This window comes from Mirounga angustirostris, unplaced genomic scaffold (assembly GCF_029215605.1).
Source record: "Mirounga angustirostris isolate CCGP_5_RB_7025 unplaced genomic scaffold, mMirAng1.0.hap1 SCAF_2, whole genome shotgun sequence".
NCBI classification, from domain to species: domain Eukaryota; kingdom Metazoa; phylum Chordata; class Mammalia; order Carnivora; family Phocidae; genus Mirounga; species Mirounga angustirostris.
The window spans coordinates 166,945,712-166,969,968 of record NW_026991710.1 but is presented as its reverse complement, the minus strand read 5'-3'; the positions used below and the strand labels follow the sequence as shown (position 1 = coordinate 166,969,968).

At 35.7% G+C, this 24,257-nt stretch overlaps 2 protein-coding genes across 2 annotated transcripts in view; both read left to right on the top strand.

Moving 5' to 3' along the window:
* Nucleotides 1-24,257, top strand: part of ADAM9 (ADAM metallopeptidase domain 9) — a 162,585-nt gene that overhangs the window by 131,344 nt on the left and 6,984 nt on the right. Inside the window, exons 17-20 of the mRNA XM_064585517.1 lie at nt 9,071-9,151; nt 9,412-9,517; nt 16,094-16,235; nt 17,674-17,761. Coding sequence (XP_064441587.1) covers nt 9,071-9,151; nt 9,412-9,517; nt 16,094-16,235; nt 17,674-17,761 — 417 coding nt within the window. The remainder of the gene's footprint in view (nt 1-9,070; nt 9,152-9,411; nt 9,518-16,093; nt 16,236-17,673; nt 17,762-24,257) is intronic.
* On the top strand, nt 17,794-22,454 carry LOC135363692 (nudC domain-containing protein 1-like). Its single transcript, XM_064585516.1, has 2 exons — nt 17,794-20,827; nt 21,049-22,454. The coding sequence occupies exons 1-2, from the start codon at nt 19,618-19,620 to the stop codon at nt 21,600-21,602; spliced, it is 1,764 nt and encodes a 587-aa protein (XP_064441586.1). The 5' UTR covers nt 17,794-19,617; the 3' UTR covers nt 21,603-22,454.

The following is a 24,257-nucleotide window of genomic DNA, read 5'->3' as shown; positions in this document are numbered from 1 at the left end:
TCCAGCACAGTGTTGGAGCAAAAATATGTGAGTTTAGACACATTAGAGAGGGTAAGAGGAAGAGTTTGACTTTACCTGCATTACCCCTCTCCCAAGATGGCACAGCTTAGGGGCCAGATAAATCTTTTTAGCCTGTGGTTACTCCCATGAAGGGAAATGAGAGTGGTGAATGAACACCTGGCTTTCCCAGCTGTGCAGGATGCATTCACTCCCACCTCATCCAGAGTACTGACTTGTGAGCTACATGACTGAAAGGGGGGATAAGAGGCTGGGAGAGTGGCACATTACTCTTGGAGGACATTAAAGGGATGTGATCTGAGAGCCCTAAGTACCATTTAGGAAGATTGAAATCATACCAAGTATCTTTTCTGATCACACTGGTGTAAAACTAGGAATCATCAACAAGAGAAAAGTTCAAAAATTCACAAATATGTAGAAATTAAACAACACATTCCTGAACAACCAGTGGGATATCAAAAATATGTTGAAACAAACAAAATGGAAAGACAACAACCTAAAACTTATGGGATGCAGCAAAAGCAGTTCTAAGATGGAAGTTTATAGCAATAAACACCTACATTAAGAAAAATGAGGGGCGCCTGGGTGGTGCAGTCTGTTAAGCGTCTGCCTTTGGCTCAGGTTGTGATCCCAGGGTCCTGGGATTGAGGCCTACATTGGGCTCCCTGCTCCCTGCTTCTCCCTCTTCCTCTGCCTGTCACTTCCCCTGCTTGTGTGTGCTCTCTCTCTCTGTCAAATAAAATCTTAAAAAAAAAAAAGAAAAGAAAAATGAAAGATCTCAAACAACATAACTTTATACCTCGAGGAAATAGAAAATGAGTAAACTAAGCCCAGAGTTAGTAGAAGGAAGGAAAGAACAAAGATCGGGGCTGATAAATGAAATAGAGACCAGAAAAACAATAGAAAAGATCAAAGAAATAAGAGCTGCTTTCTTGAAAATATAAACAAAATTGACAAACCTTTAGTTAGGCTAAGAAAAAAGAAAAGTCAAATAAATAAAATAAAAAATAAGAGAGGAGACATTGCAACTGGTACCACAGTAGTACAAAGGTTCATAAGAGACTACTATGGGCAGTTATATGCTAACAAATTGGATAACCTAGAGGAAAACAGGATAACTTTCTAGCAACATACAGCCTACCAGGACTAAATCATGATGAAATAGAAAATCTGAATAGGCCAATAGCACGAAAGGAGATTGAATCAGCAATCAACAGTCTTCCAACATAGAAAAGCCCAGGACCAGATGATTTAACTAGTGAGTTCCACCAAACATTTAAAGAAGAATTAATGCCAGTTTAAGAGATTGAAGAGAATACTCTTGAACTCATTTTACAAGGTTAGCATTACCCTGATGCCAAATAAAGACACTGCAAAAAAGGAAAATTACAGTCCAATATCTTGGATGAATATAGATGCATAAATTGTCAACAAAATACTAGCAAACTGAATTCAACACATTAAAAAGATCATACACCATGATCAAGTGGTGTTTATCCCTGGAATGCAAGGATGGTTCAATATAAGCAAATACATAAATATGATACACCATATTAATGAAAGATAAAATCATGATCCTCTCATATGAAGAAAAGGCATTTGACAAAATGCAACATATTTTCTTGATAAAAATCTTTCAACAAATTGGATATAGAAGGAATGTTCCTCTACATAATAAAGGCCATAAAAGATAAAACCGTAGCTTACATCATACTCAGTGGTAAAAGGTTGACAACTTTTCACTTAGGAACAGAAATAAGACAAGGATGTCCACTCTTACTACTCTTATTCAACATAGTACTGGAAGTCCTACCCAGAGCTTCTGGGCAAGAAAAAGACATAAAAGTCATCCAAATCAGAATAGAAAAAGTGACATTGTTTTTGTTTGATATATGATATCATCTTTTAAGTGGAAAGTTCTCCAGACTTCCAAAAAAAACGGTTGAAACTAATCTGTGAATTTGATAAAGTTGTAGGATACAATGTCAACATACAGAAATCAGTTGCATGTGTATATACTAACAGTGAACTAACTTAAAAAGAAATAAACAAAACTATCCCATTCACAATAGCTTCAAAAAAAAAGTGCTTATGAATAAATTTAAGCAAGGAGATGAAAGATATGTTCACTGAAAACCATAATACTGTGATGAAAAGAATTGGAAAAGACACAAATAAATAGCAAGATATCCTATGTTCATGGATGGAAAGAATTAGTATTGTTAAAATGTCTATACTATCCAAAGCCACCTGTAGATTCAGTGCAATCCAATGATATTTTTCACAAAAACAGAACAAACAATCCTAAAAGTTGAATGGAACCATAAGGACCCCGAATAGCCAAAGCAGTCCTGAGGAAGAAGACCAAAGCTGGAAGCATACAATTCCTGATTTTAAACTATATTACAAAGCTATAGTAATCAAAGCAGTTTAGTACTGGCATAAAAATAGACACACAGATCAATGGAATTGAATCAAGAAGAACCCTGCATATATGATCAATTAGTATTTGACAAAGCTACTCAACAAGACTACTCAATGAGGAAAGGATGATCTTTTCAGTAAGTGGTATTGGGAAAACTGGATATTCTACCCCTATTTTATACCACTCACAAAAATAACTCAAGATGGATTAAAGACTTAAACATAAGACCTGAAACTGTAAAACTCCTAGAAGAACACTCCTAGAAGAAAGCTCCTTAGGAAGAAAGCTCCTTGACATTGATCTTGGCAATGATTTTTTTTTTATATGACATCAAAAACATAAGCAACAAAAGCAAAAATAATTAAATGGGGCTATATAAAATTAAAAAGCCTCTGTACAGTAAAAGAAATAGCAAAAAAAGTGAAAAGGCAGCCTTTGGGATGGGAGAAAAAATCTGCAAATCATATATCTGATAAGGAGCTAATATCCAAAATATGTAAGGAATTCATATAACTCAATTTAGAAAAGCAATCCAATTTAAAAAAGTGTGCAAAGGACCTGAATAGACGGTTTTATAAAGACAACAAATGGCCAACAGGTACATTTCTTCATGTACCTGTTGGCCATTTGTTGTCTTTATAAAACCACAATGAGATATCACCTCATCCTTGTTATATAGCTCTCATCAAATGTCAAGAGGTAAGTGTTCATGAGGATATGGAGAAAATGGATCTCTTCTGCATCATTGGTGGGAATGTAACTTGGTACAGCCACTATGGAAAATAGTATGGAATTTCCTCAAAAAAATGAAAAATAGATCTACCATATGATCCAGCAATCCCCTTTCTGGGTGTATATCCAAGGGAAATGAAAACATGATCTTGAGGAGATATCTGTACTCCTGTGTTTATTGTAGCATTATTTACAATAGCCAGGATAACCTAAGTGGCCATCAGCCAATGAATGGATAAAGAAGATGTGGTATGTATATACAATGGAATATTATTCAGCCATGAGAAAGAAGGAAATCCTGCCACTTGTGACAACATGGATGTATCTTGAGGCTGTTATGCTAACTGAAAAAAGTCAGATGGAGAAAGACAAATACTGTATGAACTTATATGTGGAATCTAAAAAGCTGAACTAATAGAAAAGGAAAGTAAAATGGTGATTGCCAGGGGCTTAAAGTAAGGAGGTGGTGGAAATGGGGAGATGTTAGTCAAAGGGTATAAATTTCCAGTTTAAAGATGAATAAATTCTGGGAATCTAATATTTAGCATTTTGATCGTAGATAACAACACTGTATTATATACTGAAAGTACTAAGAGTCTATCTTAAATGTTCTCATTTAAGATTTTCTACAAAAAAGAAATGGTAATTATGTGGAGTGATGGAGGTGTTAACCAACCCTACTGTGGCACTCATTTCTCAGAATACAAGTTTTTAAAATCACTGTTAGATACCTTAAAGTCACACAATATTATACATCAATTATATCTCAATAAAGCTGGAAAAAAATAAATAATGCTGTCAGCCTCAGTGCTCCTCTTTCACACCCTCTTTCACTCATTGATGTAATTAATGAGTTTGGGAGAAGACACTGGGCATGGGTGCCTTAGCCCCTTCTGACTTCTCTTTTCAGATCTACCTGCCTGCAGAGAGGGTACATTCTAGTCTGCTCTCTCAGCCATGCAATAAAATTAGCAGGGCAGGCTCTGCTTTTGTGGGGGGAGGCCTGTGGTTGTCCAGAGCAACCTGTGATTAGGCAGGTAAGTTTGATTTTGGGGGTGCAGTATTAGGAAGCCCATTTTGCTGTTTGCTTTAGTCATGTTAAATGCCTTATTGAAAATAAAGATACGTTAATTTCCTGTTGTCAGCTCCCCTGTTTTTTGTTTGTTTGTTTTTTTGTTTTTCATCTAGTTCTGAACTTGCTTAGGGAATAGTGATGTGTAATGTACTGATGGGATAATATCCCAATATTAGTGGTGTAAATATGAAGCAGTATTTACTTTGAGAAGATGAAGGAGGGGCATTTGGGTTCATGTTAGAAAGCTGAATTCTTGGGCGCCTGGGTGGCTCAGTTGATTAAGCGACTGCCTTCGGCTCAGGTCGTGATCCTGGAGTCCCAGGATCGAGTCCCACATTGGGCTCCCCACTCAGTGGGGAGTCTGCTTCTCCCTCTGACCCTCTTCCCCTCTCATGCTCTCTCTCACTCTCTCTCTCTCAAATAAATAAAATCTTTAAAAAAAAAAAAGAAAGAAAGCTGAATTCTTATCTATCATAAAGGGGATGAGTTGATGAAGTCTGGAATAGATAAATCAAGAAATAACAAAGTAAGTCATGGAGATAAAAAGCACAGCATTGGGAATATAATCAATAATATTGTAATAACTTTGCACGATGACAGATGGTAACTACACTTATCTTGGTGATTTGTAATGTATATAATTGTCTAATCACTGTGTTGTACACCTGAAACTAATATTTTATGAATATATATACTTCAATTAAAAAAAAAAAAGACGGGAAACTACCGGCCCACCCCCCGCCAAAAAAAAAAAAAAAAAAAAAGAAAGAAAGAAAGCAAAAAAGAAATAATATACTAATTAAAAATAGGGAGGGAATTATCAGAAAAAAATGAAGTTGCTTCCAGATTGCTGGATTGGCAGAGTAGATAGAAATGAGTCGTGGAGTTGTTTCATCATAAACACGTTAAGCACTATTTGACTTTTAGCCATGTGCAGTGTATTTTCTTTAAAAAAATTAAATGAAAAAACGAAGGTAAACTGGTACCCTGTTCTTCAGAGTCAGTTTAGAAGTGTTCTATCAGCTCGGTTGAGAATAGTATGGCATTGACATTTAGAGACTTTTGTTGTCATTCATAGGCTAAGTGATTCTATGGTGGGAAAAATTTATGACAGTGGTGATTCAGTTTACTGGAATGCTTGATTACTTAAAAATGTTTATGTGTTATCAAAGTTATGAGATTTTTCTCTGAGCCAATTGCTATATCAGAAAGTGCTGGTTTGAAAAATCATAACCAACAAAACATGCCTTTTCCCTTTCCCAAAATGTAAGAAAGAGATGGCAAAAAGATATCCTGACTATGAAAATGACTCTGCTTTGGAAATTGGGCATGCTTTGATGGCTGTAAAAGCTATCAGGTGTTCACATCAGATTTGGTGCTTGGTTTAATATCTTTGGTCATTTCTGGGAATGAAACATCCATGTTTAATGAGTTGACTCTATGTTCACTCTTGGATAAATATTCCGATTGCATTTGAAGAGTGTTTGATAATTATATTTTCAGATCTTTCACATTCTTATGTGTTGTTCTTAATGTGTTCAAGATTTAGAGAAAGGAATGTAAAAGTCTCCTAGTAGCTTTCTGTTTTCATTCCCCCCTTGTATAACATTTTTTGCACTAAGAATGCTGAATCTATGTTTGTGGCAGAGTTTGTCGACTAATTACATTTTAGTTGTGAGTTCTATCTTTTATTGGTTCAAAATGTCCCTTTGGTATATCTTCATGGTTTTGTCTTAAATTTTACCTTAATTGATAGTGTTATCATACTTTCTTTATATTTAAGTTTGCCTAATAGAAGTTTTGTCCAACTTTCAGAGTCATTTTGTTTTAAGCATGAGCTTTATGAATAGCATATGATTACATATTATTTCATGGCCCAATCTAAGTTTTTTCTTCTTTTGGAAAAAATTTTTTAAAAAGATTATGGGAAGGGGAGTCTAGGTGGCTTAGATGGTTAAGCGTCTGCCTTCCACTCAGGTCATGATCTCCAGGTCCTGGGATTGAGCCCGGTGTCCTGTTGAGATCCCAGCTCAGCAGGGAGTCTCCTTGTCCCTCTCCCTCTGCCTCTCCCCCTTGTGCTCTCTCTCTCTGTCTCTCAAATGAATAAATAAAATCTTTAAAAAAATAAAAAGATTATGGGAAGATCACATTTTCATTGCTAAAAATTCAAAAATATTGTGGAGAACAAAAAATAAAGGTCCCCTGCTGATACCCTATTAATTTCCCCTTTTTTGAAACTCATTTTCTAGGGGTAACTATTGTTAACACTATGTTTTATATCTGTCCAGTTCTCTTTCTGGGCATTTGCAAGTGGATATACTCCCCACCACCCCATTAGACTTTGGGATGAGACTTTAAATAATGTTCTGAAATGTTTTTACTCAATAGCACAGTGCAGAGATCCTTCATGTCATTTTATGGAAATTTACTTCATTCCATTATAGATACACTCTTGACTTAACCACATTGCAGAAGTTTATATTGTCTGTAGTTGGTTGGTTGGTTGACTTTACCAGCACTGAACACTCTTCTACATTTAATCTCATCCACTTTTAAAAAAATAATATTTTATTTATTTATTTGAGAGGGAGGGAGAGAGAGAGCATGAGTTGGGGGAAGGGCCAGAGGGAGAAGTAGACCCCCCACTGAGCAAGGAGCCTGACATGGGGCTTGATCCCAGGACTTTGGGATCATGACCTGAGCTGAAGGCAGATGCTTAACCAACTGAGCCACCCAGGCACCCCTAATCTCAGGATAGATTTCCTGGAATAGATTTTTAAATTAAGGGATATATACATTTAAAATTTGATAGAAACTGTCAATTTACTTTTCAACAAGATGGTAATAATTTATCTTTTTGTGTTTTATTTTAAAATTTTGTCTTTTTGTGTTGTATTACTATGTCAACAACATTCATGTACAAGGGTAGCAAATGCTTGGTGTATGTACCTATACTTATATACTGATGGAATGAAACACCAAACATTTTCTATAGTGGTAAAATAGGATAGGTTGGATCCTGTCCTTTTTGGTCTCTACCAAAAGCTGGACTCTGGAGACTTTGAGCAGGCTGACAATATACACACACACACACACAGTTTTTTATTTAAAGTCAATTTAGTTAACATATAGTGTAATATTAGATTCAAGCTTTATGTATTTATTCAACATTTATTTAGGGGAGGAGCTAAACGTTAAGTGGGAAAAGAAATGGAAAAAGAGAACTCTTCAGCTCCTTTTTTATTATCCTAGGTAGTTCAGCTATGGCTCCAAAGTCATATCCTGAAATCAGTAAGCAAGAAGTCCTAAAGTTGACTTCATCTACCCTCCTTCACTTGTGGTTGGTGGTGGTGGTGGAGGCTGGGTAGTGTTGGAGGAGGATGGTCTTACTTTACCCCACTCAAGCAATTTATCAGGGTATTCCTCCCAGTTTGGTCCTACCCATTCCACGAGTAGACAGTGCCAGTCAGAACACCCTTTTCTACTAAGAACTAAGAAATTCTGTTCCCTAAAGTGAGTCTGCCAGATATTAACACATTTCATCTTATTACTTATTTCTTATTTAATGCTTCAATCATCCACTGTAACTTATTGAAACAAAAGTCTCATTTTAGCTGAATAGAGAAGCTATTGGTAAATATCTCCTCTAAAGCTCATACATATATGAAAAAGTATCTTGGAAATTTTTATTCAGAGACATGGGTGGGTGGAGGACAGGTGAGGAGTGACTTACTACTTCTGTACTTTAAAAATTCCTAATCACATGAATATATTTCTTATTTAAAAATTAACTGAGTTATTGGAGAATTTGGGGATCCTCTGACTTTGCAATAATGTTGAAACCCAAGTATTTTTAGAATAATAAAAAAGGTATCTATTGATATTGCATTATTCTCTAATTATTCTTTATTTCATTAGAGCATTTAAACATTCTGATTTTGTGTAGTTGGTTGCTTAATAAAATTTTAAAATAGCATTCCATAACCTTTAGGAAAAGTTAGTCTTTTTTTCTAACTTATCCCTAAGGAACAGTTTTTCGTAAGTTTTTTTCTGGAAAACTGGAAAATTTCTAATAAGTTTTTAGCTGATTCCTTTAGGTCTGTAATATTTTCCTCATGTAATGATACTTTTTATATCTCTTTCAATATTTAGGACTCATTTGTGTTTCATATCTCAGAATTTCTAGGACTACATAAGATAATGACTTATTTTCAATAGTGCTTTTAACAGAAATGCCTCTATTAATTCATCATTAATCATGATACTAGAAGGATAGGTTTTATCTTATCAACAAAGTAAACTTTTATTCTTATTTTGGAAGAACTTTAAAAATTAAATTGAGTTTTAAATTTTATGGAATACTGTTTTGATATCTTGTAATAATGACAATTTATGTGAGGTATTATAGTAATAGATTTCCTATCATTGACCTTTCTTATAATAGTGTTATCAACTCTATCTGGTTACTTTTGATTTGAAAAAGTCTGTGAATATTTTACTTAGGGTTTTCACATCTGTATTTGAATGGAAGGATAGATTATAATTTTATCATTGTTTTTGGCTTTTGTGTCATCCTTGTCTTTTTTGATAGTTCTATGTTAATTTCACTTATTTTTCTACATTTTCAATGCCATCCCAATCAAAATACCAATGGCATTTTTCAAAGTGCTGGTACATTTTCATATATATAATATGTCAGTAATTCCTTGGAAGTTTAAAGTAATTCAGCATGAAATAATCTGTGCCTAGCTCTTTTCTTCTGGGCACTTGATGAATGTGTTCAAATTTTCCTTACTCATTATTTCATTTTCTTTTTTCAGATTTGTAGAAACTTCCAATGTGTAAATGCTTCTGTTCTGAATTATGACTGTGATATTCAGAAAAAGTGTCATGGACATGGGGTAGGTAATATTCTCTTTGGGTTTGTTCATGAAAGTAGCATTGAATCATGAGAATTCCCAATGAGGGAATGAGGGTTAGGTGAGACTTTCCCAGATTTTTAGTTACGGGGGAATTTAGATATCTGACAAATTTTTCATTCTTTAAAAGAGTTACTGTGGATTTGCATGAATTTAGTCCTTTTTCTTGGTTTCTGTTCTTGAGTTTATGATGCAGAGCATTATTCACAATTAACCAAAGTGGTTTTCTGATTGTTTTGAAGGTATGTAATAGCAATAAGAATTGTCACTGTGAAAATGGCTGGGCTCCCCCAAATTGTGAGACTAAAGGCTATGGAGGAAGTGTGGACAGTGGACCTACATACAATGGCAAGTAATATAGAAGAAAATTAGTTGATCACCCAGTGGCCGGTGTCAGAAATTGGGCATCCTTGTACTTCTCCCTCACTTCCCACATTGGTTATATACTAAATATGTTGATTCTGCCTCCTAAATTTCCCATGAAGTTTCTATTTTTTTAATCCCTATTAATTACCTTCAATTTCTTGCCCAGATTTACATAAAAGCCTCTTGACTAGGCTCCCTCTTTCTCATCTTGCTTCCTATAATCCATGTTCCATACTACAATACAGAATTTTAGTGTTTCTCTTCAGGAATTGTTTTAATTATGTCACTGTCCTGCTTCTACATTGCTATTAGGATGAGGTCCAGAAATCCTTAACGTGGTTTAAATACCCTCTATGATTTGCCCCTAGCTTAACTTTCCAGCCTCTTTTCACTATGCTTAAGACATTGTAACTTCTTGGGGTGCCTGTGTGGCTCCGTTGGTTGGGGGTCTGGCTCTTGATTTTGGCTCAAATTATGATCTCAGGGTTGTGGGATTGAGCCCCGAACCCGGTTCTGGGCTCAGCAGGGAGTCTGCTTAAGATTCTCTCTCTCCCTCTCCCTCTGCCCTTTCTCCTGTATGTGTGCATGGGCGCATGCTCACTCTCAATTAAATAAATCTTAAAAAAAAAAAAGGACATTGTAACTTCTTTTATTTCCTCTAATAGGCTACTACTCTCTTACCTCTGGTCTTCATACAGTATTATATTCACATTGTGGAAATTTGGCTAATGGCTACTCAGATTTCAGTTTATACCTTATTTTCTCGAAAGTTTTCCCTGACTGCCTAAATCTGAATTAATATGCCTCTTCTATTTGTTCTCCTTTTATTGTAAGCACTATCGCATACTATAGTAATTACTTATTTACTTATTTTTTTTCCCTAATAGACTATGAATGAGCTCCTTGTTCGCCAGGATCTTCCTAGTGAGAATATATGCTTGCTTTCTCTTGGGTAAATACTAAGAATGGTTGGCTCATAGAGTATGTTTATGGTTCACATTTTAAGAAACTACCCAACTGTTTCCAAAGTGGTTGTACCACTTTATATTCTCTCCAGCTGTATTTGAGGGTTCTAATTTTTCCACATCCTCCCCAACACTTGGTATGGTCAGTCTTTTTAATTTTAGCCATTCTAGCAGATGAATGGTATTTCTCTAATTCCTAATGATGTTGAGCATTTTTTTGTGTGCTTATTTGCCATCCACATATCTTAGGTTATGTGTCTGTTCAAATCATTTTGTCCAGTTTTTAGATAGGTTGTCTTCTTGAGTTCTTTATTCTTTATTCAAGTTCTTTATGACATATGTGCTTTGTAAATATTTTCTCCCAGTCTGCTTACTTTGAGTTTCATTTGTTGTTCTTTTTCTAGTTTCTGAAGGTAGAAGATGAGGTCATTGATTTGAAACCTTTTTTCTAATATAGGTGTTGTAGTGCTATCAGTTTTCCTCTAAAACTGCTTTTTTTTTTTTTTTGCATTATACCAATTTTGATATATTGTGTTTTTGTTTTAATTCAGCTCAAAATAACTTCTAAAATATTTTTATTTTTTTCTTTGACTTGTGAGTTATTTAAAAATGCTTTGCTTTGTTTTGAAGTATCTGAGGGATTTTCCAGATATCTTAGTCTATATTATTGATTACCCATTTATTACTCTGTAGTCAGGGGACATAATTTATATGACTTGCATACTTTTATATTTTCTGAAACTTGTATTATGGCCCAGATTATGATTTATCTCATTAAAAAGGTCTGTGTACACTTGAAAAGAATGCGTATCTGCTATAATTGGTTAGAGTGTTTTATAAATAATTAGTTCATGTTAGTTGACAGATGTTTAAGTTTTAGATCTCCTCACTGATTTCTGTATGCTTGTTCTGTCAGTTATTGAGAGAGGAATATTGAAATCTCTGGTGTTATTCTAACTGCTGATTTGCCCGTTTGTCCTTGTAGTTCTGTCAGGTTTTGTTCTATGTATTGTGAAGCTCTGTTCTGTTCTGTTGGTAAATTAACCCCTTTATCATTATGAAGTAGCTGTCTTTATACCTGGTAATATTCTGTGCTGTGCAATTAGGAATTAATATAGCTACTCCAGATTTCTTTTGATTAGTCAGCATGGGAAATCCGTTCTCATTCTTCCATTTTTAATCTGTTTCTGTCTTTTTATTTATTTATTTATTTATTTATTTATTTATATTTTTTATTTTATTTTTTTAGAATGAGAGAGAGCAAGAGGGTGTGTGTGAGCAGGGGCAAGGGGAGAGGGGCAGAGAGAGAGGGAGAGAAAGAATCCTAAGCAGGCTCCACGCACAGTGCAGAGGCTTGTGAGTCTTTAAAGTGGATTTCTGGTAGGCAAGATATAATTTGGTCTTGTTTTTTTTTTTCTTTTTGCTTTGTTTTTTAAGTAGGCTCCACTCCCCGCATGGGGCTTGAACTCACAACCCTGGGATCAAGTGTTGCATACTCTACAGACTGAGCCAGCCAGGCACCTCTTGGTTTTGCTCTTTTAGTCAGTCTGCCAATCTTTGCATTTTAATTGACTTGTTTTGACACTTACATTTAATTTGATTATTGATGTTTTGGTTTAAATCAGTCATATTGATATTTTTCTATCACAATCTCTCTTCATGTGATATTTTACCACTTCACTCTGCTTCTTCCATTTCTCTCCTGGCTTTTGTGCTATTGTTGTCATACTTCTACATATGTTATGACCCCTACCATACATTGTTATTATTTCTGCTTTAAACAGTTGGTTATCTTTTAAATTCATTTATTTAGTTAGTTTTGGTGGAGGATGCGGGCAATTTATTTTTTTAAAGATTTTATTTATTTGAAAGAGAGAGAGAGAGCACATGCAGGGGGAGCTGCAGGCAGAGGGAGAGGGAGAAGCCAACTCTCCGCAGAGCAGGGAGCCCGATGTAGGGCTCAGTCCCAGGACCCTGGGATCATGACCTGAACTGAAGGAAGATGCCTAACCGACTGAGCCACCCAGGCACTCCCCCCGCTTTTTTTTTTTAAAGATTTTATTTATTTTTTGACACAGAGGGAGAGAGACAGTGAGAGAAGGAACACACAAGCAGGGGGAGTGGGAGAGGGAGAAGCAGGTTTCCCGCAGAGCAGGGATTCTGATGTGGGGCTCAATCCCAGGACCCTGGGATCATTGACCTGAGCTGAAGGCAGCCGCTTAATGACTGAGACACCCAGGTGCCCTGCAGGCACCCCTTTTAAATTGATTTAAATGATAGAAAAGGTCTTTATATTTACCCACATAGTTACCATTTCTGATGCTCTTAATATTTGTGTGTAAAATTACTGGATGGACTTATTTTCACATTTCTTATAATGTAGGTCTTCCAGTTACTAATACTTTTAGGTTTGTATATCTTTTTTTCTTTTTTTTTAAGATTTTTATTTATTTATTTATTTGAAAGAGAGAGAGAGAATGAGCGGGGGTGGGAGGTCGGGGAGCAGAGGGAAAGGGACAAGCAGACTCCGTGCTGAGCACAGAGCCCAACATTGGGCTCCATCTCATGACCCTGAGATCATGACCCGAGCTGAAATTGAGAGTCGGACCCTCAACTGACTGAGTCACCCAGGTGCCCCTAGTTTTTCCATATCTTAAAAAGTTTTTATTTTGCTTCCTTCTTGAAAGATAACTGGGTAAAGAATTTAAGGGTGACAGTCTGTGTCCTCCCCTACCCCCCACATTTACTTTTTTAAAGATGCTTCTCCATTGTCTTCTGGCTGGCATTACTTTTCCTGAGAAATGGGCCATCATCTTTTCTTTTTTGGTCTTTTTTTTTTTTTTTTTTTTTTTTAAGATTTTATTTATTTGCTAGAGAGAGAATGAGAGACAGAGAGCATGAGAGGGAGGAAGGTCAGAGGGAGAAGCAGACTCCCTGCTGAGCAGGGAGCCTGATGTGGGACTCGATCTCGGGACTCTAGGATCATGACCTGAGCCAAAGGCAGTCGCTTAACCAACTGAGCCACCCAGGCGCCCCTTGGTCTTTTTTTTTTTAAGTGTCTTTTTTACTCTGGTTGCTTGTAAGATTTTCTCTTTATCTCTGGTTTTTAGTATTTGATTATAATGTGCCTTGGTGTGCTTGGGATTTGTTGGCCTTTTTGCATTTGTGCTTTTATAGTTTCCTTCAAATTTGGGAAGATTGTGGTCATTATTTCTTCAAATATTTTTTCTGTCTTTCTTCTTCTTCTCCTTCAGGACTCCAATTGCATGTATATTTGGCTAGTTGGAGTTTTTTCACATCTCACTGATTTGCTTTTTTTTTTTTTTTTTTTAAGATTTTATTTATTTGCGAGAGAGACAATGAGAGACAGAGAGCATGAGAGGGAGGAGGGTCAGAGGGAGAAGCAGACTCCCCGCTGAGCAGGGAGCCCGATGTGGGACTCGATCCCAGGACTCCAGGATCATGACCTGAGCCGAAGGCAGTCGCTTAACCAACTGAGCCACCCAGGCGCCCCTTTTTTTTTTAATTCTTTATTTTCTGTATTAAATTTTGAATAGTTTCTATTATTATTCTTCAAGTTCACTCTTATTCTGTGATGTCTGATCTGCCATTAATTCCATCCAGTGTGTTTTTTATCATAGACATTGTAGGTTTTGTTTCTGTAAGTTCTGTTTTTCTTTTTCTTTTTTTTATAACTTTCATGTCTCTATGTAGCATGTTTGATCTTTACTCTAGCTTCTTGAACATGTGTAATACAGTTAGAATAACTTCAAGTGTCTTTGTCTACTAATTCTATCATCTGTATCATTTCTTAGTTTTGACTGATTGATTTTTCTCTTCATTTTGGGTCATATGTTTCTTCTTTGCATGTCCTGTAATTTTTTTCCCCCCACTGGATGCCAGAAACTATGAATTTTGCCTTTTTGTATAGTAGATATTCTGGGATTTCTATTGATGAGCTTTATTGTCATGTGCTTATGTTACTTGGACATAGTTTGATCCTTTTGGGTCTTGCTTTTAAGCTCTATTAGGCAGGACCTGAACATTTAGTCTAGTGCTGATTTTGCCCTATTACCGAGGCAAAAAGCCTTCTGTTTATTCTACTCAGTGCCATACTGATTATGAAGTTTTCTGCTGTGAATGGTAGGAATAGGCACCTTCCTCATCCGGTGTGATCTGTGGGGTTTGCGCCCACTAATCCTCTCAGAGGATTCTTTCTCTGGCTTCAGATGGTTTCTTTACATGCATACATAGCTCAGTACCTAGCTGAATATTTGAGAGGAACCCTCTGCAGATCTTTCAAGTTATGCCTGTGTAGCTCTCCCTTCTAATACTTTGCTCAGTGAACTCTAGTTGCCTTGGCTTCCTCAGACAACCAGCTCCATCTCCTCAATTCAAGGAGACCACTGAGCTTTGCTTGGGTTCCCTCACCTCTCATTATGATCTGTTAACTTTCCCTAGGCAGCAAACTGGGACAAGTGTAAGGCTTGCCTTACTTGTCTTCTGTGTCTCAGGGATCGCTTTTCTTTATCTGTTGCCCAATGTCTTGAACACTGTTGCTTAATGTATTTTGCCTGGTTTCCTGGTTGTTATAGCTCCCAGGATAAATCTGGTCCCTGTTACTCCATCTTGGCTAGAAGTCGAAGTTGGAACTACGGATTTTAATGACCATGTATCATTTCATTGAGTGGCTGTGCCATAACTTGCCTTAGCTGTTTTCTAATTATTTGACATTTAGGTTGTTTCTAAGTTTTTGATATGCCGTCAATAACTTTGTACTGTACATCTTAGTAGTTATGTACTTTTTCCAGTTGAGGGATAAATTGCCAGGAATGAGATTATTAGGTTGAAGGTATAATCCTTTTAATGGTCCTTGACCAAAATTCCAAATGAATTTGTGTTAATGTCACTGACAGTATGAAGGTATCAGTTTCAACATAACCTTGCCAGGTTTGGATGCTTTCATTTAAATTCTGTCTACTCATTAGTAAGTATAAAATGAGAGATCAAGCTGACTTTAATTCTTCCTATTATTTTTAATTGGGTTGAATGTTATTTCATGTAGTTTCATACAAGTTTCAACAGAAATTTCTGGTACTTTTACAAACTTAAAATTATGTGGACAACTTTACAGCTTATCACTGCTGTTTATACTTACTATATCCTTTTTCTAAAGAACATGGAATAGATCAAATTAAAGTGAAGAAAATGAGGTGGTCCTCTATGTATGGTTTAGGAAGATATATAGATAAGTGAAAAAAAATGATGTGCTAAATAGTGCTTATGATATGCTAACTTGTGTATAAGAAAAGGTTGGCAATAAAAGTGTACTTTATTTTTTGCTTTTATTTGCATGAAGAAATAGTATAAGATTGTATAGGAAACTAATGAAAGTGGTTGTCTAATGGGAAGGCAAAAATGAAGTAGGCAGGGCTGAGGTATGAGCAAGACTTCTCAATGTATTCAATTTCTGTCAGTTTGACTTGAACAATGTGAAAATTAATGTAAAACATTTATAATCACCTACTATGTTTTAGTTAATATGCATTAACTTCTAATTTAATGATCATTAATATAATTTTTTTTCCTCTAGAAAAGAATACTGCATTGAGAGATGGACTTCTGGTATTCTTTTTTGCAATTGTTCCCCTTATTGTACTTGCTGCTTTTGTCTTCATCAAGAGAGATCAACTGTGGAAAAGCTACTTCCGAAAGAAGAGATCACAAACATATGAGTACTTAGATTTTTTTCTTTTAAATTCATATTAAATAATTTAAAGTAATTATTAATGATGAGTCATATCATAGGGGTTGGTTTAAAAATAGGGTTCTAAGAGTTAGTTGGGATCAAAGGATAGTGGTGACTCAGCCACCTCTAATAACAGTGAGGGGAAAGGATTATAAGCTACTGAAAATAGCCCGTAAGGTTCATCTTGTTTGACATTGATTTCTGGTACTGGGGGTGAATATAATTTTGGGCTACAACTTTTTAATTGCGCTTCTTAATTCGAGATTAAAATATGAGATAAAGGTAAAAAACATAAATGTCAAAAAATTGTCTTCCATGTCTGTTTGAAGTATCAGCTTCAAAGAGTGTTTCAAATATTGAAAGCATATTTTGTGAATTACAAGTTTTTAAGAAATAAGTTTTGGTGGAGGGAAGGGCTGTCAAAATTCAGACACTTGACATTTCTGGTCTATGTGTCAGACTCTTGTACGACTGTCTCTCAACTATCACTTCTAACATGTTGGCATTAGAATACAACATATATTAGCATAGCCTTGTAATCCGTTTGCCATTTGCTAGAATTATGAACTGGAATAATAAATAAAACTCTCTGAGCTTTGGTTTACTTCCTCTGAAATAGGAATAATATTACCTGTCTCTTAGGGTTGATGTGAGGATTAAATGGGAACGTATTAACAAATAAAATCCATAGCACATTGCTGGCACAATGTAATTACTTAAAAACTCATTTTTATTATGATAAAAAACTAGTTTATTATGATAGTGATTTCTTACTTAGGATATAATATTTTGCTAGGGTATCCTGATGTTAGCTTTAATTTTTAACATATTCTAAAACAGATTTATCTTCCTATTCTTTCTTTCTCTTACTTCCTATTGTACTGGAACCGACCAATCCATAGATAATTCTCCAGTCTGCATCTCTGAAATTTTAGTTCCATACCCGTAGCTCTCTCCTATACATCTCTACTGAGCTGACTTGCTGTCGCCTCAGCATGTCTAAAATTTAGTTGCTATCTTTCCAACCAGCTTCTTTGCTCCTCTTGGGCTTCCTAATTTTTAGAATGACTACTTCATGTTTTGTGTATTCAGCCTTAGAATATGCATTTACTCTTTGATTTGAGGAAGACCTGAGGAGAAAAGTTTGGAAACAAACACTGGCCTAATTGGCCAAATTTTATGGTTCCTTAGAATTTCAGGTTATTTAATTTTAAAATGGGGTTAATGAAACTTTCTAGTACTGTAAAGATGAAAAATGTGTGAACTGTTAAACATGCCATAAAGATTTTAGCTGTCATTGTGACCATCATTACTACCACTACGAACATCATTATTCTATTTCTCAGAAAATGCAATGCATGTGTAACATGTCACGTAGAAACGATCTAATCTTACCTTAGCTCAAAAGTAATCGTCTCTTTCAGATCAGATGGCAAAAACCAAGCGAAAGCTTCTAGACAGCCAGTGAGTGTTCCTCGACATGCTTCTTCAGTGACTTCTCCCAGAGAAGTTGTAAGTTTAAAACAAAAAATATTTTTTTATTATATTATGGTATCACATTGCTAAAAATTTCAAAAATAATTGCTACATGGGTATAGAAATAAGCATAGATGATTTCTTAAGAATTTAAGAATGTGGGGGCGCCTGGGTGGCTCAGTTGGTTAAGCGACTGCCTTCGGCTCAGGTCATGATCCTGGAGTCCCGGGATCGAGTCCCACATCGGGCTCCCTGCTCAGCAGGGAGTCTGCTTCCCCCTCTGACCCTCCCCCTTCTCATGCTCTCTCTCTCTATCTCATTCTCTCTCTCAAATAAATAAATAAAATCTTTAAAAAAAAAAATCTTAAAAAAAAAAAAAAAGAATTTAAGAGTGTGGTCTCTGGATTAATGAAAACAATACCAGTGGGGTCCCTGGCTCAGAAGAGTCGGGAGAAAATATCGACATTAAGAATGCTTTGCCCTGAAACCAAGATTGGGAAATGACATAGGATATCTGCTGTCACTACTTTTTTCTATGTCTGCTCTCTGTCTGTTTTCAATGCCTGGCTTCCCTAGGGTGTGCGGCCAAAGACATGGTGCTGAGCTCCTGGAATAGGCCTAATTGTCTCAGTACTGGGACCAGTAATCATTGTTCCTTTGAGTGTATTAGGGAGTACTGGGATAATAATATCCTTTTTTTCTTTTTACGTATGCATGTATATTTATGCAAGTAATATTATATATTTCTTCAGATGTTTTTAAACTTTATATATGTTTTGTTTGCTATTTCATGCATCTATCTGCAACCTGCTTTTTCCTTTAACATTGCTTTGTGCTTTAGCCCTCTTAATACCTGTAGCCCTCATTCATTTGTTTTCACTTTTGATGTTATGTTACTTAAATACCACGCAATTTTAAAATCCATTTTTCTATTAGCAGATTCCAATTTTTTGTAACTACGAACAAGGCTGAGATGAACAGTTTATATATATCTTCTCATGCACATGTGTGAGTTCTAGGACTGCATCGTCTACTGCAGTAGTTACTATCACATGTGGCTATTTAAATTTCATTTTAAATTAAATGAAATTAAGAATTCCGTTCCTCGCTCAGTAGATCACATGTGGCCACTGATTACCATATTGAAAAGCATAGATACAGAATATTTCCATCAATGCAGAAAATTTTATTAGAAAGCACTGATCTAGGGGCAGGTAGGAATGAAAATGCTGGGCTGAAAGATATGTAACTATTTGCTGGAAATTGCCAAATTCATTTCCAAAGAGGTTACACCATTGGGTGATTGTATCATCAATGGTATATGTGCATTCCTGTTGATCTACATCCTTGTCAACACTTGATATTGTCAGACTTTTAAAGTCTTTCCAATTATGTGGAGTTAAAGTCATTAGATATCCTTCCTCATGTTTTATTACAGACGAGTATGTGTGTGTGTGTGTATATATATATAATCTCCCTATTCTACTCCCTTTTCCTTTTTAAAAAGGAAACAAAAAATTGTTACGCTATTTTCCCCCTTAAACATATATGTTGGAGAATTTTCCATAACACTACATATGCAGGGTGCTCACACATGCAAGTTAGAAATTACATATGTGTTCTTCATCCTTGATATATTTTTTCCTTTTTTAATTGTGTAAAATAAATATACCCTAAAATTTGCCATTTTAACCATTTTTGAATATACAATTCAGTGACACTAATTATATTCACAATATTGTACAATCATCACCACTATCTATTCCTGAAACCTTTTCATCAGAAACTCTATACCCAAGCATTTTCCAGGATGGGAACCACTCCGCCTGGGAGCCTCGTTGCTATGAGCGAGGCGCAGACCTTTCAACAGGAGCTTTATTAATTCTCACGCTATGACCCAGGAAGGCTATGGAGTGGCTGCTAATTGCTCTCTGCGTGTGAAGAGACCTATGTTGGATCCCCGTTTCGAGGGTTACAAGCTCTCCCTCAAGCCGCTGCCCTGCTACCAGCTGGAGCTTGATGCAGCCGTGGCAGAAGTAAAACTTCGAGATGATCAATATACACTGGAACACATGCATGCTTTTGGAATGTATAATTACTTACACTGTGATTCATGGTATCAAGACAGTGTCTACTACATTGATAACCTTGGAAGAGTTATGAATTTAACAGTGATGCTGGACACTGCTTTAGGAAAACCACGAGAAGTGTTTCAACTTCCCACAGATTTGACAGCATACGACAGTCGTCTTTGTGCATCTATCCATTTCACATCTTCTACCTGGGTTACCTTGTCAGATGGAACTGGACGATTATATCTCATTGGTACAGGTGAACATGGAAATAGTGCTTCTGGAAAATGGGAGATTATGTTTAATGAAGAGCTTGGCAATCCTTTTATCATAATTCACAGTGTCTCACTGCTGAATGCTGAAGAACATTCAGTAACTATCTTACTTCTTCGAATAGAGAAAGAGGAATTGGATATGAAAGGAAGTGGATTCTATGTTTCTTTGGAGTGGGTCACTATCAGAAAAAACAAAGATAATAACAAATACAAAATTATTAAACGTGATATTCTCCGTGGAAAGTCAGTACCACATTATGCTGCTATTGAGCCTGATGGGAAGGGTCTGATGATTGTCTCCTACAGGTCCTTCACATTTGTTCATGTTGGTCAAGATCTTGAAGAAAATAAGAATGAGAACATGTCAGAGAAAATCGAAGAACCTCTGTATTACTGGCAACAGACTGAAGATGATTTGACAGTAACAATACGGCTTCCAGAAGGCAGTTCTAAGGAGGACATTCAAGTACAGTTTTTGCCTGATCACATCAACATTGTGCTGAAGGCTCAGAGGTTTCTGGAAGGAAATCTCTATTCATCTATGGATCAAGAAAGCAGTACATGGGTAATTAAAGAGAATAATTGCTTGGAGATTTTCTTGATTAAAAAGAATGAAGGACTAACGTGGCCAGAGCTAGTGGTCAGTGATGAGCAAGGAGAGTTTATAAGAGACTCAGCCCAGTGTGCTGCAATAGCTAAATGTTTAATGCATTTGACCTCTGAAGAACTGAATCCAAATCCAGATAAAGAAAAACCTCCTGGGGGCGCCTGGGTGGCTCAGTCAGTTGAGCGACTGCCTTCGGCTCAGGTTGTGATCCCAGGGTCCTGGGATCGAGTCCCACATCGGGCTCCCTGCTCTGCGGGGAGCCTGCTTCTCCCTCTCCCACTCCCCCTGCTTGTGTTCCCTCTCTCGCTGTGTCTCTCTCTGTCAAATAAATAAATAAAATCTTAAAAAAAGAAAAAAAAAAAGAAAAACCTCCTTATAATGCTCAAGAGTTAGAAGAATGTGACATTTTCTTTGAAGAGAGCTCCAGTTTATGCAGATTTGATGGCAGTACATTAAAAACTACTCATGTGGTGAATCTTGGAAGCAACCAGTACCTTTTCTCTGTCATAGTGGATCCTAAAGAAATGCCCTGCTTCTGTTTGCGCCATGATGTTGATGCCCTACTCTGGCAACCACACTCCAGCAAACAAGATGATATGTGGGAACATATTGCAACTTTCAATGCTTTAGGCTACGTCCAAGCATCCAAGAGAGACAAAAAATTTTTTGCCTGGGCTCCCAATTACTCCTATGCAGCCCTATGCGAATGCCTTCGTCGAGTATTCATCTACCGTCAGCCTACTCCCATGTCCACTGTACTTTACAACAGAAAGGAAGGCAGGCAAATAGGACAGGTTGCTAAGCAGCAGGTAGCAAGCCTAGAAACCAATGATCCTATTTTAGGCTTTCAAGCAACAAATGAGAGATTATTTGTTCTCACTACCAAAAACCTCTTTTTAATAAAAGTAAATACAGAGAATTGATTACCCCAACATGTTGGCTTTTCTGTAGTGGAAAAGTATTCGGTGATAGCCAGAAGGTTGGTAGTTATACTGTAACCTGTTAAGTTTTACTATGTTAAATAAAATGATCTTGTATGAATTTTTTATTTTTTAAAGGATATTGGAAATATATTCAAGAGATTATGATTCTGTAAAAGTTATGGAATGAAGCTGAAAATTTAGAGGAAGTTGGCTTCTATTAAAAAAATGTAGAAGTATTAGTAAGTATAATTATTTTTAAAAAACAGGCTGGAATTTCATCTTTGTTATGAAAGATGTACAATTCGGTGTTTAAAAATAAAAATGTTTATCATGAAAAAAAAAAAAAAAAAAAGAAACTCTATACCCAAAGCAATAACTCCCATTTTCCCGGAGCCCTTACCACTATCAACCACTATTCTACTTTTTTTTTGCTGAGATGTAATTGACATACATTTATTAGTTTTGGGTATTCAACATAAACATTCAATATTTGTATATATTGTGAAATGATCGATCACCACAAAAAGTCTAGTTAATATCCATTAGCCCACATAATTTTACTATCCTTGTGATGAGAACTTTTGAGATCTATTCTCTTAGCAATTTTCAAATATACAGTACAATATTTTAACTATAGTCACCATGCTGTGTACATTACATTTCCATGACTTACTTATTTTGTAACTGGAAGTTTGTACCTTTTGACCTCCTTCACCCAATGTCACCCCATCCCCCACTCCCACCTCTGGCAACCACCAATCTGTTCTCTGTATGAGGTTTTTTTTTTTTTTTTTAAGATTCTACATATAAGCGAGGTCATATAGTATTTGTCTTTCTGTCTGACTTCACTAGTATATTGCCCTCAAGGTTGATCCATGTTGTTGAAAATGGCAAGATTTCCTTCTTTTTTATGGCTGAATAGTATTTTATTATATATATATATATATATATATATATATATATATATATATATATATATATATACACACACACACACACAGCACATCTGTATGTATGTATGTATACCTAAGAGTGGAATTGATATGTTATATTGTTATTCTGTATTTAATTTTTTGAGGAACCACCAGATGGTTTCCACAGTGGCTACACCATTTTACATTTCTACCATGAGTGTTCTGATTTCTTCCCATCTTTGTCAACACTTGTTATTTTCTGTTTTTGCTTTGCTTTTTAAATTTTAATTATAGCCATCCTAGTGGATGTTGAATGGTTCCTTGTTGTGCTTTTGATTTGCATTTCTCTAATGATTAGTGATGTTGAGTATCTTTTCATGTGCTTATTAGCCATTTGTATCTCTGGTCTAGAGAAATGTGTATTCAAGTCCATTGCTCATTTTTTTAATTGGGTTGCTTGTCTTTTTGTTGTTGAGTTGTAGGTCTTTATATATTCTGGGTATTAACACTTTATCAGATATATGATTTGTAGATATTTTCTTCCATTCTCTAGGTTGTCTTTTCACTTTGTTGATAATGGTCTTTAATGCACAAGATTTTTATTTTTTATGAAGTCCAGTTTATCTGTTTTTTCTTTTGTTGCTTATGCTTTTGATGTCATCTCTAACAATCCATTGTCAAATCCAAGGACATGAAGATTTACTTGTATGTTTTTTAAAAGTTTTATGATTTTAGTTCTTATGTTTAGATCTTTGATCCATTTTGAGTAATTTTTGTATATGGTATGAAATAGGGGTTCAGTTTCTTTCTTTTGCATGTAGAAATCCACTTGTCCTGGCCTTATTTGTTGAAGAGACTATTCTTTCTTCATCGAATGGACTTAAAACCTTGTGGAAAATCAGTTGGCCATAGATGTATAGGTTTATTTCTATTCTCTGAATTTTATTCATTTGGGCTCTATTTCCATCCTTATGGCAGCTCTACACTATTTTGATTGTTGTGGGGTTGTAATGACTTTTGACATTGCAAAGTGTGAGTCCACCAACTTTTTTCTTCTTTTTCAAGATTGTTTTGTTATTTAAGGCCCCTTTGATTCCATATGATTTGAGAATCTACTTTTCCATTTCTGCAAAAAAGGCTGTTGGAATTTTGATAGGGGTTGTGTTGAATCTACAGATCACTTTGGGTTATATTGACATATCCTGACAGTATTAAGTCTTTGAATCCATGAACACTAGTTGTATTTCCATTTTTATAGATCTACTTCAATTTCTTTCAGCAGTGTTTTGTAATTTTCAGTATACAAGTCTTTGACCTTCTTGGTTAAGTTTATTCCTAGGTGTTTTATTCTTTTGGAGGCTATTGTAAATGGAACTGCTTTCTTAATTTCCTTTTTGGATTTTTCATTGTTGGTGTATAGAAACAAAACCAATTTTTGCATGTTCATGTTACATCCTGCATCTCTGCTGAATTCATTTGTTAGCTCTAGTAGCTTTCTTGTGGACCCTTCAGGATTTTTTGTTTATATAGGATCGTGTTATCAGTGAAAGGAGGTAGTTGTACTTCTTTCCAAATTGAATGTCTTTTCTTTTCTTTTCTTCTGTTGATCTGGCTAGATCTTCCAGTAATATGTTGCATAGCGGTGGTAAAAGCAAGCATCCTTGTGTTCCTAATTTTGAGGTCAATTTCCTTGGCATATTTAAATATTTCCTTATGTTCTTCCAGTGACATCTTTCATGTT

Bases quoted from the DNA above. Each gene is read 5' to 3' on its own strand.
- LOC135363692 (XM_064585516.1), top strand. From the start codon at position 19,618: ATGACCCAGGAAGGCTATGGAGTGGCTGCTAATTGCTCTCTGCGTGTG. The intron at 20,828-21,048 runs CTCCTGGGGGCG...AAAAAGAAAAAC, and splicing joins AAATCCAGATAAAGAAAAAC to CTCCTTATAATGCTCAAGAG.